This window comes from Hippoglossus hippoglossus, chromosome 3 (assembly GCF_009819705.1).
Source record: "Hippoglossus hippoglossus isolate fHipHip1 chromosome 3, fHipHip1.pri, whole genome shotgun sequence".
In the NCBI taxonomy this organism is placed as follows: domain Eukaryota; kingdom Metazoa; phylum Chordata; class Actinopteri; order Pleuronectiformes; family Pleuronectidae; genus Hippoglossus; species Hippoglossus hippoglossus.
The window spans coordinates 12,923,383-12,943,231 of NC_047153.1; the positions used below are offsets into that span (position 1 = coordinate 12,923,383).

Here is a 19,849-nt window from a genome sequence, read left to right on the forward strand (position 1 = left end):
ACATTGGGTTAGAGGCGAGGTACACCCTGGACAGGTCAAACCCATACAGACCATGGACTGCTTAAAATGATGGACGATGCGTCTCCACTTCCTCCCACCATCCAGAGATGAAGCTAGAATAACAGAATACGAAGGATGCCTTTAGCACATTTGGAGCTGGAGTCCGTGCTGTAGCGATTAGGAAGGAGTCACGGTAACGAGATCCCGTCGATACACACGCTCAGCCAATCACAAGTTAGTCTCAGCTGTCAATCATTACGTTTCACCAAGTTTTTATAGCATCAAATAACTAATTACCTCCAAGACTTAAACATACATGATGAGAACTAAAATGACAGAAACCCTCTTTGCGAAAAAAATTATTGAGTATTGATCCATGTCCCATCCATTAATATGGAGGAGATGGGATTTATGACCTATGCAGCCAGCCATCAGGTGGAGATCGAAACGTTTTGGCTTCACTTTTGGGGAACTGTCATGTCGTACAATTTTACATCAAGTTTATGAGGCAGACACAGGGAGAAAATGCAAACTTCACACAGAAAGGCTTAACTGGGATTCAAACCAACAACCTTCATTCTGAGTCAACAGTCCAAACCACTGCATCACCTCTGTGCCTGAAGAGGGTGTCTTAACTAACAGCAGAGGAAAACAAACACAGTAAGTTGTGCAGAGCCAGGGGTGTTGTTTGCGTCAGCGTTTCATTTTCCTTCCAACAGTTTGATGACTGTGTTGCCTGAGCATTTGATGAGTTTCTCGCTGTGTAAATTAAAAACCAGAGTGACAGAACAGCCTGTTCTGTTATAACGCAGTGATTCAAAGATTTGTCACTGCCATGAGAAGGTAGGAAAAGTTAAAAACATGTGGACACAGCAATACTCCAATACGTAGCATTCCATCTATCAAAACAGTTTTTATGACGATCGGTGTCAGTATTTAAAATTTTGCATGTTCGTGCTGCAAAGTGTGAGGAACCAGTAATTGTTGAGGATTGTTGTAAAGCCTGTTTACTTGTCTTGTCTTTTATTGTTTTCCATTTTTCCTGTGCCAGATGACGTTAGCATCACATAAAGTTTTCAAGTAATCAATCAATCAATCAATCAAATTTTATTTGTATAGCCCATATTGACAAGTCACAATTTGTCTTATAGGGCTTAACAAGGTGCGACATTCTCTATCCTTAACCCTCAACAAGAAAAAGGAAAAACTACCCCCCCAAAAAACATTAACAGGGTAGAGAGAAAAAAGCAGCAACTGCAAATGACTGAGGAGTTATTGTAAGTAAAGGTAGAGTATGTGAGTAGGTGCCGCACTTTATTTAAATGTGGGTAAATGATTATTTAAAGTAGTCGCCATAATTAGCATGGGAAACACATTATTACACCTTGATTTCCATTCAGTGAAGCAGCTCCTGTCAGCCCGAGTGGAGCCTGAGTGCTGCTGACTGTGAGCCCCCCTCCCCTCGCTTAGAGTGAGAAGCGGAAAATGCAAAGCTTGACAGCACCTCCTTGTGTTCATGCGTTATTCCTACACAGCTCTGTCCGCGCTCTGTGAGTCCCCCTTCTGGTGAGGACACACAAACGCAGCCACTCCCTGCAGCAACACAGTGATGGTACATAGATCACCGGTGCTGCCAGATGTCACTTAATCACAGCTAGCAGAGGTGGTCGTCCATTTGCGTAAGACGCGCCTGTGAGTCTCTTTCTTGGAGCAGATATTGCTAAGTGCCCCCCAGCCAGCTTGTAAATGATAATTAGTTTCCACTGTTGCCATGGCGACGGCACTGAACCAGCAGAGAGAGCGTGTGTGTCAGAGGAGGCGGCGTGACACGCAGCGAGGGACATCAGCCGCTGGCTCCTCGCAAAGCTGCTGAGTTAGGATTCAAGTGTTGCTCGTATTCATGCCGCAGAGCTGCCTCCACACCGGCCTGCTCCTGTCCGTTGAATTAAAAACCCTTCATTAGCCCGGCTCCCTCGTCCACAAGATCACCCGAGAGTCACAACGACACGGTCAGCTTCGTTTTACATGGAAAGGTTCCTCCACGTGCTCATGACTTTATGGTGAACGTGCTGTTTGGGAGGAACCACGAGGCCCCGAAGAGGGGAAAAAAACCCCAGTGTCACTTTCCACTTGATGTTCACTGTCCTCCTGCACGGTTTCATTTGCTCCTTGTCATTACTGGGAGGTTTTTCCAAACTGGAGGTGATGGCCGTGAGTGTTCGGCTCTGCAACAACTAACCGGAGAGCAAAAAAGATGAGACAGAAAAGAAGAGAGATAAAGTATAAGCACGAGCATAAAGCTCTTAGAAACAGTGAGTCACATGCACATAATCCTCTAAAGATAGATACAGGGCTCACACACTGTGCAGCCACTGACAAGACGACACTCTTGTTCAACATCTCTGTCTCTCCCCGGCCATTCTGTCAGCAGGGTGTGAGATACGTGTGTGTGTCAGTGTGTGCGGGGCATGAACTTCTAACGAGACACATTAGGCTTTTGATGCTTTATTTATTCATGGTCTGTTAATGCCTACGTGACTTCATGAAAATTCATTGTGAAGGGAAAGACACATGTTGCATTCCTTGTCTCTTAAGAATAAACTATAGACTTATAAATTATAAAAGAGCATGAAAGCCCACTGCCTTCAACAGACAGCCGTCTGGGGAATTAGAAACTGAGATCTATAATGTTCAAACATCTTTGTTTGCTGTAGAAAAAAATATCAATTCTACCGCTTGTGAGCTGCCAGTGTTGTAGAGGGAGGAAAACCTCAACTTCTTTTGATGAATAATACAGATAAAAATATACAACTTCAAATGTTAGATAAAACGTGATTTGCAAAGACTAACTACATGATTTCGGTGCAGTTCACAGCCAAGGAAACTTTGATTCAAAGGCACTATAACACTCTAACAAAACCATGGATGGCTCTCAAGTGCATATACTGCTGCCAAGGCCCTAAAGTACCCTTCAAGTCAATTAAGCTGCACCAAATGTCACACACTTATAGAAAGTAGTATCCCATATGTGCCAGAATTTCTTTCATGATGACCCATGAATTATTCCCTGGGAAAATGCTGAACAAGTGAAAAAGATTCCTGGATCTGCCTCCTGATCCGGATTCTGCACCAGAATTGAAATGGTTCTTCCCTGACCCACATCACATCCTTCCATCAAGTTTCATGGTAAACAAATGGACAGGGTGAAATCATACAATGCCTCTAACAACAAAACTAAAACACCAGCTACAACTTCAACAGCTGGAAAGTTACAGTGCGAGCTGGAGGCCTGATTTTCATGTTTAGAAATCTAAACATCGGCACATATACTGTGACGACCCGTACGGACTGAACTTCCAGTTGTTTTTTTGTTTTTCACTCACTGTTCAGCTTCACCTCCTCCCATTGTTTAGCATTTACCACACATTCACCTCATCACCCAGTGTGTGTGTGTATATATATATATATATATATATATATATATATATATATATATATATATATATATATATATATATATATATATATATATATATATACCTGCTCACACACTACATCCCCTCCAGGTTGTCTCTGGACTTCTTGTTGAGCTTTCCAGCCTCCATTCCTCGTGCAGCCCTCCTGTGTGTGACCATTGCCTGTTGTGGTTTCCGAGACTGCCTATGCCCTGTTCGTTTTGCTTCCTTTTTTGTCCATGTTTTTGGATTTTGTGATTTTTGCTTGTGGATTCCCTGTGACCTTTTCATCGCTGGCTGCTTTCCTGTGTTTGACCTCCTCCTTGATTTTGGAGTTTTGCCTGATTCCTGCATGTGAGTATGTGTTCTTGGTTCAGTCATCACACACACAGAGGGACAATCTGTCAGATGACTCATCATCGTGTTGGGTTCTGTGTCTCTCATTATACTGGGCTGTGCATCTTTGTCCGTTGCCCTTGGATACAAGTGGTTTCTAGTTTAGCTCAAGACATAATCTTTGGGTTGCTGTAACCCTGAGGGGTTCATTCAGATCTGAGTGTAATTGGGGCAGGCATTGTTTATGTAATGGTTGGCAAATGTCATATTTAATGTGTGTCTGTTTCTGTTGGTGAGCTTCAGCTGGCAAACATGTTATGATCCAGTCTGGATTCACGATTGTGTTTTAAACCAGGCTTACATTTGATTTCTATAATGTAGGGTTAGGGTTAGGGTGGGTTTTATTTATATTCTTATTCAATAGAAATACAGATCATTGTGTATTTTGCACCTCCTGTACCTTTAGTCAGTATATAAGCCACAGACTGCATCTAAAGATGGAGGACATGACAGCCCCCCTCCAAAAGTGAAGCCAAAGCATCTTGGTTGCCACCTGGTGGCTGGCTGCTGTATAGGTAATAAATCCTGCCTCCTTCATTTTAACAGTTGGGACATGGACCAAAGTTAAGTTGAAGTACACAAAGATGTTTTCAGTTATTTTAAGTAATTTATATCACACTGATGGCTCCACCCCTGATTTCTCCAGCGCAGACTCTTGTAAATCACATCATTGGTGCAAGATGGCAGTGTTGGTACCTGGAATATTTTTTGGCCTTGATCTGGATGGTGGGAGGAAGTGAAACCAATGAGTGTATCTTTGAAGCCGTTTAGGAGAAGGTGGATCGAATCTGAATTGCATTTGATTGTTAACTTTAGACTTCAGAGTAGATAAAGCCACTGTATATGATTCTAAGTGTTTTTTTTCCATCAGAATGAAACAGAATTGTGCAGAAATGTATCCAGAATGTGCAGATGTGTGTTATCAGCTCATCTAATGATCACGCTGTGTAAGCACAGGTGGCAGCAGCAGACTGTTCATACATAAACAGATCCAGCTTCGCTATGAGAGGGAGGATGCAGAGGAACTTTGGTGTACAGAAGCAGTCTATCTGCCGGCCTCACTGGGACACTGGGACACTGTTTCATTCCAATGTGACATTTTCTAATCAAACCATGTTTTATGCATGCCCTCTGTTGGCCTCTGAGAGATGAGGGATTTATGTTGATACAGGGACTGTGTGTGTGTGTGTGTGTGTGTGTGTGTGTGTGTGTGTGTGTGTGTGTGTGTGTGTGTGTGTGTGTGTGTGTGTGTGTGTGTGTGTGTGTGTGTGTGTGTGTGTGTGTGTGTGTGTGTGTGTGTGTGTTGCCCGTCCACCTGCTGATTTTTTAGCATAGCTTCATGCTGTGATGAAGCCTTGAAGACAGAAAAGAACACAAACACTCTTAGGTTCACGTGGCCCCTTGGGGGTAAAAAAAAGCCTAACAGAATTATACATTTAAATTCTCCACAATTTGTTGTGACCAGCAGAGATCACGTTGGCCACATTGGGGCGAATCAATAGAAGGCACACATTAGATTCAATCAATACTGGACACGAGCCAATGTGCTCTTTCACTTTTCATTCTTTCCATGCATAGGCTCACACACGCTCTTTCACTCGGCCTCTGAAGCTGTGATTTACTTTACACACACACACACACACACACACACACACACACACACACACACACACACACACACACACACACACACACACACACACACACACACACACACAGTCCCTGTGTTTCTCTCCCTCTCTTTTCCTCTAAGATTTACAACTCGCCCTAAAATAAAGATGCCACTGTTCAAACAAAATCCCTCAAAGCAACCTTTGCATACTGGCTTTTTGCTTCTTTTTTTTGCCACCTACCACTGCTCTCAAATAGGTTTATCTGAATTGTTTCTATAATTGTTTGAAACCTTTTCAAGACCTTCATCCATAAATGACAGTTTCGTAGGCTGGATTGTATTTGGAACGTCGGCTGATTCACTGGAGGCCTCAGTGGGATGTTTCTGGCTGAAAAATTAGGATTTTAATTCACCATAGTCCAAATGTGTAATCAATTCTGCCTACTATACATTTTATAGGACAATTCAGTCTGGTTTCATTGTAAAATCATTCAGTGGCGTGCTAGCCTGGCACTATGGTGCGAATTGAACAATCAAATGTTATCTGATTATGACTGAGATTTCTCAAGTAGACTCTCAGCAGAAGTTTGAATATTGATTGTAATCACAGTTTTGAAAAAGGCTCAAAAGCATCTGCAGCTCCTGGCTTCTGTTAAATTTGCATTTTTGGCCACATGCAGAGTAGACAATAGCTTGCTTCTCTTTTCAGGTGCACACTATTGTTGTAGAATTTTCCCCTGTATGTGCACTTCTTAAAAATCAGTCTGTGTACTGCGGTGTTCCCATGTTGGTTAGGCCCTTATACTGTATGTGCAACCGCAGCAGTTGCCTGTTAGCACTCAAAGCGTTTGCAAAACAGAGGCTTTTAACCCGCAGAGCTTCCCTCTTCCCTATTAAACACTATATATTAATATAATTCTTCACTGTCATTGACTTATTTTTTGAACCAACACCAATTCTGATCATATATACCAAATATTCAGGAATTTTCAGTATTTTAATCCCTTATATTGCTTCCAACATCAAGTGTTGTGCCACCTGATATCAGTTGTGCTCATTCCTTCAACTGCTTTGCATATTCATGATTAAACAAGTGTTATTAAACACCATCCATCCTCTTAATCCTGATGCTGACACGGCTCTTTTAGCTTCCACCCACTAATTGCCCTCAGGATCCCCTGGCTCACCTCCAGGCTCTCTGTGAAGTGCAGCGTGCTCCCGTGTGTGAAGTGACGTAACGTTGATCAAGTCAGTGACTCACTCCTTAGCCGTGTGCTAATTGCCTCTTTGGAAGCATTTTTTAAAAGCGTCTATAAAAACAGCAGGAAAATCATCTTTTCAACGGTTCATCCGTCACAACTTGCTTCACAATGTCACCACACAGTGGTTATTGTTCATGGTGCATTCAGGTAGTTCTCCTCTACTTGTAAAGTTTGTAATTTCATGTGATGACACTGTATTTGTTCATCCAAAATCAGTAATTGCATCACACTAACTGGACTATGAAATTGCTACGACAAGATGTACTGTCAATCATAAAATCCAGACCCTAAACTCCACTTTCTGTTCCTGTTGGTATGGTCAGCATGTTGTGGCCATTACCACTTAAAGTAGAACAGGAATCCACACAGTGAAACTTCTATACTGGTAGTTGCCACCTTGTTTGCTCTTACATGCCAAATTAAGTTAAGTTTAAGTTTGCATTATTAAATAATAATTTTTTGATGTCTGTGAGACTGGCTGCAAATTATAAAAACACCTTATTTGAGCAGGACGACCAGCTTTTATTCTCAGAATGCTACAACTTTACAGACTGACTGAGAAAAGATAAAGTTTCTGTGAATGCAGTGAATCAAAGCTGTCACGGAGTGTTAGTCAGTCCCCTCAGACGCTGGCTTCGATCCCTTTTCGACCATGTTTGGTTTCCCCGGACCTGCCGTTCTTCATCATTATATGTTCCAGCTTAGTTGCTGTTCATGTTTCAGACTTTTTTTCTCAGTGTTTCTGTCTGCCTACTTCAATCCGTCCATCTGTTCGCCTATTTCTACTTCAATTACAGCATCTCCATGGCACCTACCTGTCTTCATGTGTCTGCATTTGGGTCCAGAAATGATTGAATTGTGACAGTACGCACTAACCACTGTGGAACCAGCAGATACTTCTTGCAAGGATGAGTTTATTGATTTGTTGCATACACCCGTCAGCGTGTAGGTGGAGGAACAAACGTGCTTTTACAGAGCAGCAAGGAGCTGATCTGAGTGTGGCATGTTGAGAGGCATCCTCAAAGCTGTGGCTGGAAAATGCTTTACCCGAGTGGCTTATGGACTTAATAAAAACACCCTTTTCTTTGACTCACCAGCCTCCAGCACACTAATTTCCTGTCTTCACCTCAGTCAGAACTTCAACCGATACAACTCGAGTTTGTGAACCTGCCGTCCTGTCCTGAGCCGAATAGTTTCAAGGGAAGAACTTGAATTGTCTTGTGGACTCATCTGTCTATCGTCCTGAGATACCTGTATCTAGGATTTGGAGCCCGTAGAAAGAAGCATGACTCTCAGAGACGTCGATACCAAGCTGCCCGGGACCAAAGAGACTCAGCTGCCTAGCAACCCTGAGCCTCTGCTGCCCAGTGCCACAACCTACGCCCGGTTGGGTCCCCAGCCGAACCCTGATTTGGCCGTCCACGCTGACTTCCTGTCTGTTCCTGCATCACGGGTCCCAGCAGGCGTCATGTCTGTTCCTGCTTTATGGGTCCCTGCTGACGTTCTGTCTGTTCCTGTGTCAGAGGTCCCACCCCAAGTTTCGTCTGCTCCTGCTTTACAAATCCCAGCTGACACCTCCCCACCGCGCGCCTCCACCTGTCTGTCTAGACCCCGGGTCGTCCACTTGAGAGCTCCTGCTCCACTCTGTTCCTGAGTTTTATCCTTCCGAGCGTTCCTGCCTGCTTCTTCCCATCTGCCTGTTTTTCTTCAATTAAAGTGCCTTCACCGCACCCGTCTGTCTGCATGTGTCTCCATTTGGATCCAGAAATCACTGAACTGTGGCAAGAGGTGGAAGAATCCAAGCAGACACAATGGAAGCAGGAAACGATCATCCAAATGTACATGTAGTGCCAAAACCAAAATCGAATCGTTAGTGTTGAGCAGAAAGATTTGTACAGGGACTTTACTTTCTTCTGAAAAAGTCCAGGCTTGTGAAATTGTGAAATCTGTGCCATGATATTAGCTTTGGATGATTTTTTTTTTTACCAAAACAACCCAAAATATTCTACGAACAGACTCCAACAAAGGTAAATGTCAGTCATCAGTAGCTTCTTCCCTCGGGACTGATCGAGCTGCTGTATTATTAAGGCTTTGTGCTCTGCAGCTGTGTTTCAGTCAGAAAGACTAAGGCAGGCAGACACAAGCCAGAGATCCATTTTCACATCACTGTTTGCCCCCTGTGCCAGAACCATTATTATAATTACTGATACTGCTGGCCTCCTGTTACCAGCGATGAAATGCCTCTGGGAAAATTCGGTACAAACTCTGGACTGGAAAAAAAATTCAATTTGTCAGGAGGATGTTATCGTTTGCTGTTTAATGCCGTAATGGCCACAAGGCCTGAGGGGGGGAAACAAAGAAGAAAGAAAACAGTCTGTTAACTCCAGTAGGAGGGAGAGTACTCTTCACTCTTAACGAAATTATATGAAAGTCGGCCTCCCTCTCACTTTCCAACTCTCGCATGACCAGAACTTCAAAGTCCTCCCTTCAGCATCAAATATTAAGCAGGAAGCTGCGCCTACACCTGTTCCTCAGCGGAGTGGCTTGTTCCATTTGCATCCACTTTCATCACAGCAGCTGATATGTAGGCCACCGATCTCAGGGATTCAACAGTTACTGTTATTGACACGACCGGTGCTTTATAACTTCCCTCTGTGCCGGATCAGTGCCTTTAAGGGCACAGGCAGAGGTGATGCTTGTTGACATTTGGGATTTGGTTTGAGGAGATGTCTCCTTTTAGTGCTGTGCCATCCTGCTTCCAAAATACTGCGAAGATCGCAGCGAGGATGACTGATGCAGATTGTTATTCTTCAGCAAACAATCTTGCTTTTGTTACTCATCCCAGTGATTGTACGATAAATTACAGAACTGAAAAAGAGCCAGGGTCTCTCAGGTTGTGTTACAAATACGACTCTGTCTCTTTCTTTAGCTTGATGGGGGAAGACCGTGGGTTTTCTCAGAGGATGGATTACGGTTCTGTAATTTGCAGGATCAGCAGCCGAGGTGTGTAGGAGAGAGATCTGACTTTACTGCCTTCAGTATCATACAAACTATTAACATGCTCCCCAGTACAGTCAGATCTAACTCCTCTTTCTATACAGAGCAGAATACATTTTAAATTATCTATTAAACAAGGCATCGATACAAGAATTATATTTGCAGCCTTCTTGAAAAAAGCGGTCCACTTGATGGCCCAGGCCTTCATTTTGTGTAACTGGTTGTATATGTGACATGGTGGGTGACACTGTTTGTGTTTGTGTTGTTTTGTTAAAGCTGATTTATTTCACTCTCGTTCATTTTTTCAACACTTTCTCTGTGTTTCAGAGAAATTCAAACACCTTTGTGACCTGACATTTTTGAAAGGCCATTTCCACCTGAGAAGGAAATCAATGTTTTTCCTATGTTTTCAGTAAAGCTGTGAGGAATAGGTGCTGATGCTGGCCTTGATATAACGGAGAATAAAATCAAGGTCTTGATATTTGACTTTATAAAAACCTAAAGAAAAGATTTGCTATTGTCAACATCCCTCAACAGGAAATGTTGTCAATATTTGTAGAGCGCAATTTAAAAGTGACTTATTGTAAAACCCCTTCAAATATTTTTAGAATCAATTATATTATAAAACAGGTTAATAGATATGAAATACAAAGGGAAAACATTTTTTAATTCGTGATTTGATTAGTGTTGCTGTTAGAGTTAATTACAAGCCCAGCACTGTGGATATTAAATGCCAATTATTAATTATTATTGATCATACAGGTAGATTCAGACAGCTTTTTATTTTTGTTTTAATATATAAAGAAATATCTTTATTTCTCTGTTGGCTTTTAGTGGTGTTTTATTTTCTTCCCGGTGTCATTTGGCAGTCGACCACTAAACTCTACCGGAGATGTTTGTTTCAGGTGTTCAATAAATAATGAGGGACGATGTTTGAATGTCCTTATCGGACTGTTTCTTTACTTAACTGACATCCTGCACATTGCTGGATGCTGTATAACAGCTTCACTGTGGGACTCATCTGATCAGCACATTAGGAGGTCTGACCTTTGGAGGATGAACTTGACGCTATAGGCTTCAACATGTGTTTGTGTTTGGTTTGGTGCATTAAATGTCCTAAATCTCAGCAGTTGGTACAACACATGGTGGATAAAATCAAGCAAATACAAGCTTTTGCCTGAGGCTGAACCCGTTTTTTCCCCCAGAATGATTTCAGATGATGTGACTTTCTTGAAATCAGTGCATGCATGGATCACACACCTGAAACTGAAATATTTGCATGCTGAAATGACATGTTACGAGTATTGACATGAAATTGGCGTCTCGTAAAGCGGCGGTTTAACAAGGAAGGGCCTCTCGGTTGAACTGTCTAAAGATGGACTCCTGAATAACCCTGGGAACACAGTGAGTGATGTGTGTGTTAGTGCGGGGACAGTGCGGGGCGGCCGAGCGAGGGCGGAAGCAGATGTGCGTGAGAGAGGTTCAGAGCTGTGGCACGATCACAGGGTGCCTTTGTCTGGCCGTGGAGAGAGTGTTGAATTAAAGGCTGTTAACACTAGTCTGCGCAGTCATATGCTAATGCCTCGTACTCTTAGAATAAATAAATTATGGTCCAGAAAACACATCTGAGTCCCTGCTTGAAATTCCTCATGCAACACAGACAGTGCACAAGAAAGACGCAGAAAGTGTCGGAGAGAGAGAGAGAGAGAGAGGTTGCAGTAGAGAAAGGGGGGGTGGCAATGAACAGAAATAGCATAGAAGGAATATCAAAGAGGCAAGACAAAGGGGATTCTCTATAACCTTTTTCCTTTTTTTTTGCTTGAAGCTTCGCTCTCACTGCCGCTGTATAGGTGATGCTGCAAGAGAGATAATGAGAGATAGATTGGACTAAGAGGTAGAGAGCGAGATTTGGACGGAGGAGACGGAGGGGAGGGGGGATTTAAAGGGCAAGAAACGGAGGGAGATTTAGATAGAGCCCCTACAGAGCCAGCGCAGAGCAGGAGCAGAGGCGGTGGATGGGAGAAGAGGAGAGGAGAGAGGAGCGTACACATGGAAGAGAGGAGAACGGCTGTTTCATGTGCTCGGCGTGCATGACGGAGGAGTGCGGCGGTCTGTCTGGATTGTTGGGCATCTCCGGCCCCACAGCTACAGAGGACATACACGAAGAAACACAGGCAGGCTGGGGGGGATTTAGGGCTGTGTGCAGAGGATGAGCAGGCGATGTGGGCTCTCTGGCTGTGATCGCTGTCCTCAGACCCCCGTATAGCTTCTCACACTGGTGCTGTTGCAGGCCATTAGCCTCGCAGTTAAGGCAACAGTGAGTGATTGATACAGAATGAGCTCCAAGCACTCCTCCGACTGGATTCCCTACAGGTACTGTACCACATTCCTGGGAACACACTAGGAAAGGGCACGGTGTTCATCTTTTGAAGCAGTGTCTGTGTGTGTGTGTGTGTGTGTGTGTGTGTGTGTGTGTGTGTGTGTGTGTGTGTGTGTGTGTGTCTGTCTGAGCGGGTGTTCAGTTGAGTGTGTGTCTGACGAGGAGATCAGACTGATAATTGGCACAATAAAAGCAAAAATGTGGAATTGTGGAATTTGGCATAGTGTTCTTGTTTCTTACTATGAAAAATAATTCTCGTGCATATATATTATATTAAAAATATCAAAAATGTATATGATGCAAACTGAATCACAGAATTTCAGCTGCAAATTGCAATCTGGTTTCAAATTTTATTTTCCCGACATAATTATTACACTGTTCAAATGTAAAAATGTCTACAATGTCATTTAGTGCTGTGTAATCAGATTCAAAAGTTGAATTGTCGTATAAGTGCATGTTTTCATTTGCTTCTCGGTAAAGTCTCGGAGGAAGTTCCTGCCTTCGAGGGCGAAGCTGTGTTTGATATGTGCATGTCTGCATCCATGTGACGTTTATTGGATCATGCTGAGAAAGTCCTCTTGCCATTATCGTCAACTGAGAGAAACATCCTTTTGTAAAGGACAGAAATCGCACGTTTAAAGCCTCTTGCTTTCAGACCTATATCTGCTCTCATCCATTCACTAACCCTGCTGCTCTTACCTCTAATTGAATACGGCATCGCCATGGTTTCCCCGCTTACTTTGATGCCATTGGCTCGCGGTTGCTACAAGTTACAGTTGCAATTCCAACATATTTCTGAATTAGTCTTCATCGAGACAGCGGCGTTTCAGTGACCTGTGCAGGAATTTATTTGAAACTTCTTGGAAACCACTGATCTTCAGGAGTCACCTTTAAAAGTGAACAGCACAATGATTCCTAACCGGTGCAGTCGAGGGGTGAACAAATAACGCTGGACAACACAAACGGGACATTTATCACTGTTAGTATCCGACATTATCCCTCGATGCCATGTTGGTGTGAAGGCTGTGGCAGAGAGAGTGGTGCTTTCTCAACGAGCAGTTTTTCTCATCCTGAGAAGCTGCCATGAAAAATGCATGGGCCTCTGTGCGGAGTTGGGAGAGTCAGCTGCACTGTGTAGCTCTCCTCTCTCATTAAGGATAAACAGAGCGTGCATTCACAGAGACGATCAAAATGAAGAAAAAATTTCTCACAAGCACAGAGATCCGCAAGGAAATAGCAGCTGTTGTGCAGCGGTTCTTCTCTGTGGGGAGCACATTTGCCGGATTATTATTTCAGTAGCTGAAGATCTCGAGTTCTGTATTTTTCCAGGACAGAACAGAAGTCGTAATTGACAAAAAGAAATTGTGAAAATAATACTTTTGCCAAAACTGCACCGACAATTAATTAACTTTTTCAGAAAAACGGATGAGGTCGACTAGCAGGACATTTATTTTCCATAATCTCTGAAAAGGTTCTTATAACCTAGGTGCCAATAACAGCTTTAATTAATATTACTTTACACACAAAGTCAGTGTCTGTCTGTGCTCATCAGTATAATTTTTCTCAAATTGCAGCACGCTCGTGAGAATTCATCATGTTTTTGGGTGTGTGTTGTTTGTTGCCTGCTATTTTCCAGCGTTGCCAGGAACTGCTGCAAAATCCTCAGATCCTCAAATGATTGTCACACGTATAAAACCCTGTGATGCATATGAAACTATTTTAAACGTGTGAAGAGCAGTGTCAGTGGCTGATGACAGGCTCCACCCAGCTCTGCCAAATCCACTTGTGACTCGCTGAGTTGATGGACATTATTTTCTGTAGCCAATTTAACATTTTAATTCCTTTTAATTATTTTAGTTCCATTCATTCTTATAATACAATCTAAATCACTCCTGAATGTCACAGCATCATTGTGGGTAAAGTAGGAAATAGTATAGTTGCAATGAGGCAGCACAACTCAATTTATTCTTAAAATGTAATCAATACAAATGATTTCAAAATGTTAGGAATAGAAATTTAAAAAATATATCGTAAAATTGTAAATTCTTGCACCCCTGTCCGGGACAGGACACGATTTGACATAGACACATAATGTGGGCATGCAGATGAATCAGATTACAGATGCACCAATTCCAATTTTCTTTCTAAGAACCATAATTGACAGCATACACAAAAAGAAATTCTAACTTTTATTTAATGAATAAATAAATAATAAAAATGTAGTTCTTTAACTTGATACTGATTTTGTGTGCTTTTTAAAGGATTTTGTTTGGGCACACAGCCATAGAGATCTGCTGCTTAAAACTGCTCACTGTTCGTTGTACCGCCATTTCCACATGTTGTTGGGTCTGGATACGTCTAAATCTATGGTTGTGAAAATCGCATGTGCATGCGTACATCTAAGACTGTGGCTTGGTGCATGCGTACGTCTAAAACTGTGGGGGGGCAGGGGCTCTCCGTCTCTGCAGACTGATGATGTCATCAAGTGTAATTTGACTTGCACACAATCAGTTTACTGAAACAGATCGGCTGGTTACCGGTCCTGACTGATCAGGCTGAAAAATGTCCAATTCCGGTCACCTTGATTGTTACTCAAACAAACGACCCAATAGGTCGTACGTGCAGTAAGCAATTACGAACCATTGTTATAATTTGTTGTTAGGTGACGTCTTGTGGCCGTCAAAATCATGACGGGAGCAAAGGACGACATCAGGTGACGCAGCATGAAGAGCGGTAGAGTTCATGGTAGGAGGAGGTTGAGGTGGATGGGAGACAAGAGTTGGCACTTTCACAGAGAAGACCACTGCATAGAATGAAAAATGTATCTGCTAAACCCTGTGTCAAGCATTGTAACCATGACAACGAAGGTCCTCTAACATAAAGAATGACTTAATTTAGCCCCAAACACGCTCTTTTCCTAAACTTAACAAAGCAGCTTTTATGCATGAATTCAGGATTATTATCGTTACCAGGGCACTGAAGGTTGTGTCCACCTGCCACTGGCTCGCTCTTTGGTGCGGTGATCTTTGTGGTTGTTCAGGTCTGGAGATGAAGATCTAATGACCAGAATCATGGCTTTATGATTGACCCAGCAGAGCCTTTCTCTTTAATATTTAAGTACTTTGGCACTGTTGTTGTTTCATGACAGATGGGATCTTTTCCACCTCACATTTTCAATTGCACTGCGTTGCACTGGCACTCAGTAGAGCACGGAACTCCACCAAGGTCCACCAATCCTCTTCAATTCAACAAAATTTCCCACACTCACAGATACCAGTCTCCTAAACATGCCTGATTTTTTTTTTTTTTCATCAAGATCCATGAATTATTCCTCCATCTGTCCCAAAATGTAGTATCTTCTCTCCTTCCCATTCTTCCCTCTGGTTTTGTGGAAATTCACAGACAGGGGTGAAAAAGAACCATCTTGGCGAAGGTTATTTACGTTGAAGAGAGCTTCCTATAAACCTGATCATCAGTGTGTTGCAGGGCAAGTGTGACCAGAGACTCTCCTCAATAATGAGCTGTTTGACCTCCACTGAATCGGTCTCTGTTTGTGTCATTATCTTCCTGTGTGATGCCTATTCACGCACTCAGTTACTCTGATTGCAGACACTGAGTGCTTTGTTTGTCTGTGTGTCTGACAGAGAGGGGGAGGTAAATATGTTTTATTGCGTTGTGTGGGCCCAGGTCATCAAACGACAGTCAGGTTAATATCCATTGACTGATTTTTACAGGCTGTAGCTGCAGAACTGGCTGTCCACTGTCACTGTGTTGACAAACAACCCGCTTAATTTATAACGCACTATGTTAAATGAGCCGCCAGATTTTAAAAAATGACAAGCAACGCGATAATTAAAAAAATGCATTTTGCTTAGATTATATTTTAACTATCAGCCCTATTATCTTTAGACGAATGGTGCAATCAACCTGCATTTATTATTCATGAAAGGTTTAAATTGTTAATTGTTTATAAACTGTGACTCCAAATTCACAAGATGGCTGAGTTCGCATCCGGGATGTTTTGGCTTCATGTCTGGATAGTGGGAGGAAGTGGAGACGTGTCGTTCCTCTTTATACTCGCACACATTTCTCAGAGGGAAACCTATGTAAAATACGACACCTGTACATTAAGAACACATAGAAAACCCATCAAGCAGAACATTATTGTCCTTACAAAACAAATCAATTGCAGTCATAGTAAAGAGTGCGGGACAAAACAACAACCTCATTTTCTCGCTTGTCATCCATCAGCACAAACCTCTCATCTGGAGGAAAGCTCTCATTGGCCTCTAATTAGAAAACCGCTGCGGTCTCTGAGGGGTCTCTGAGAAGCCCGGCCACACGAGCTGAAAGAACAATCAGCGGGTGTATCCACAATGGTTTTCAGCTCCGGTGGATGCAGGAAACATCCAGACAAACGCTGGTGCTGTTGTTAATGAGTCGTGTATCTATCCACCTCTAGTAAATAATATAATATATGTCCCTTTAAGTTAATGTTTGCTTATTTAGATGTTATAAATGCTGGACTGGACATATTTCTTGTATTTATTTCTGTAAATTTCTGCTTTACCGGTCACTTGAGGTATTTTCGTGTTGGAGAGGGAATCGGAGGTCAAGCTGAAACCTATTCCGACATTCATTGTTTGTGCTACACTGAACATTAGGCATCTGCTCGGGCCACGGACATCATGTCTGTGTGCAGGACGTGCACCACCAAATCAAATGATGTTCGAGTCAATACTCGTGTTCTTGTCAGGAAAGATATTAGCCAGTTACGTTTTCTCAGCGAAGCAACGTCAGAGAATCCTCTTTGAAGCCTGACATCCCGTGTGCATGATGTTGTGTAGTAAATTGTGTACGATGCTCCCGGGACACAGAGTTTTCTGCAACGTTTCCTTCCACTGTTTCCTTTTGTGACATATTAGATTTGCAGCAGAGGACACAGGGATGTATACATATGGATAGGAGCATGTGTCAACACTAACAGGATAACTGGTGGAAAACACACTTGTAGAGCTCACAGGATAAACACTGCAGCTCACAATGAAGTCGCATGATCTAGTTTGTGGTGATACGCAGCACACATCGAATCCCGTCTCTTAACACCAACAGTGGCACAGGCTCCAGTAGAGTTCTAACGAATGAGCTACAGAACATAACTGGAACGATACTGAGCATACGGACTGCAGAGAGATGCGTGTTTGAGTTTGAGACATTTCTGTGGATCTGTATGATCCTTTTTAAAAATCCAGGTGCTGTTCTCAGCGTAGGAAGAAAAGAGGTATAAAAAGAAACAGCTGCTTTTCTGGCAACAATGGCTGAGCACTTAATACTCTGAATGTCAAGTCAAGTTGTGAATTTTTGTTGATACAGCCCCAAATCCTAAATGTGTCTGCACAGTCTGTGCAGCATATGACACCCAGCGTCCTCACAGCCTCTGTCTCTGTGCTTTTGTTGTGCCAGACGCTGCTGCCCATATGTTCACTCATACACTTACTGGAGACTTCTCAAGAGTGTGAGCCATGAATTCAAATAAAAACTGTGACAGTGTTGTTCTCTGCGGTTTAACTTTATCCCTGCACACGCACCTCCAGTCACTCTTGGCTTATATGATGTCGACTTTTCACAGTCTGAGCTGCGACACTTTTTTTTAAAGCGAATGCAAATGAACTTCCAATGGACTGTCAAACATTTCATAACCCATAATCTACTGCTGGGAAAACCAAGATGAATCCTGGGGTATCGAGGACACACAGAGGCGTCTCAGTGTGAGGAGGAGTTTGTCTGTGTGCAGAGAGGGAGACAGAACTTTTTTAACTCACCAATGGAAACCAAGATTCCCTCAAACTGCTCCTCCTCTGTCTCTAATGTTTTTTTCCCCATGGACATGATTACATCAGTTGTACATTATGCTCAAGTAAGGTCTCTGATTAGTTAAGTGGCAGCTTTGTAAAAGTCCACCTGGTTCTTATTATAGAAGGAAAGTTATATCTATCAAAGTACATATGTTCTCATTAGACTGCCTGATGAGCTACCAGGAGAAATAAGAAGAACAAGAAGCTACGACGCTGTTATCTCAGTGTGTCTGTTCCCTTTTTTTAAATGGAGGGATGCATTTTTATTGTTGAGTCTGTCGCCTTGCTGTAAAGTGCGTATGTTCTTTTGTGTGTATTTAATTGATTTATATATGATTCTGTGTATTTGAATCAATATTTAATTAAAATGAATTTAATCAGAGTTGGAGCATGTGGACACGAGGTGAATGAGGGAACTGGATTAGTGACTGGCCGTCATATAATTACATCCGTACACAACTATAAGTGTCAAAATATGCAGCAGATAAACGCACGTGTCACATAAAACCTCTTTGGAATTTACCTCAAAATAACAAACAAGAGTATCTTTGCCAATACATTTCATCATTCTGTAGTTATAGTTAAAAATGATAAATAAGAACACTTTGTAATATAGTTAAAATACTTGAATATATTATTTGGAAAAATGTATAGTAATTGTTTTCGTTGTATTATCCGATATTGATTTGAGTCAAAATATAAATATTTAAGACATTTAACGATTTATTGCTATTTGTATTTCTCATATATTTTCTCTAAATATTTATTCTTTTGTTTTCATATTTGAAGCCTGTTCAGCACTTTGGTGAACTGTGATTGTTTTAAACGTCCTTTATAAATAAACCTTGACTTGTTTTTGTTTGAAGTCAAAACGTGAAGTCTTGCAGCAGAAACAAATGTGTTGTTTCCTGCAGTGCACAACAATCTTCAGCACCATATATTTAATAGTAATTACTTTAAAATAGTGCTTAATTTTATGTTACAGTGTCAGAGTATAGGAGCTGAATTAACTAAAGCAGTTTGGAAAATCGTATTATTATAATATAATCATCATCAACATCTGAGGAGAACTTTCTTTGCTCTTTTCTTTGCAGCACTTTAGACGATGAGGGCACCAACCTCCGGCAGCAGAAACTGGACAGACAGGTACGTCTTTCTTTTTCTGTTCGTCTCGCATCAAGGATAACAGACAAAATCAATTATTATAAATTGTCCGTTTTGTCATGACGTCAACTTTCGCTTGCCTCATCGTGGGCCCACAAATGTAGAGTCATGAGCTGTTATCTTTCTGCGTAAAGACTCAAGTTCAGTAAATCAGTGCATAACATTCACAACAATGTACAGCAAATCAGTATGAACACACATTTTTAAGATGATATTTTAGATAATGAACAGTGCTTTACAGTGCTTTCCCTCCTTTGCATCCTGCAGTCATGTTTTTTTTTTCTCACTGTATCTGCTTTTAATTATCAGCAGGAACTGGTACCTGGAAATTGTTGGTTGTATTATAAAAATGTTACACCTCATAGCAAATAAATAATGATGAATAAAGTAAATTAAAAAAATGTGAAATGACCTAAATAAATATGGGTGAACACAGTCTGCAGGTTGAACATTTCCAGTTGTTCTCTCAGCGCAGTGAAAACGGCTGTTTCTGGTGTAGCTGAATAATGTGAATGGAGTATTGTAGTCAACATACTTGATCAAATGCTCCTGCAGTCTTTTCCTAATTAGTCAATAACGCGACTTTCCAAGTCATCCGTCACATACAACTAAACTGTCATCCACACTTTAATGGATGAGGAATACTTTTTATAACCTAGTTACTCACTTGACCTATGGCCGCTATGGAAAGCAATATCTTTAGGCATGTAAACTCTATAAAACAAGCT

At 41.9% G+C, this 19,849-nt stretch overlaps 1 protein-coding gene across 2 annotated transcripts in view; it reads left to right on the top strand.

The window, feature by feature from the left end:
* The window catches only part of tub (TUB bipartite transcription factor), a 45,049-nt gene that overhangs the window by 11,840 nt on the left and 13,360 nt on the right, over positions 1-19,849 (top strand). The window contains exons 1-2 of one of the 2 annotated variants that reach the window (XM_034574223.1): positions 11,104-12,095; positions 19,052-19,103. In XM_034574223.1, coding sequence (XP_034430114.1) covers positions 12,058-12,095; positions 19,052-19,103 — 90 coding nt within the window. In that variant the 5' untranslated portion in view covers positions 11,104-12,057. Of the gene's footprint in view, positions 1-11,103; positions 12,096-19,051; positions 19,104-19,849 lie in introns of those variants that run through there. The other variant, XM_034574218.1, reaches the window with a different exon arrangement.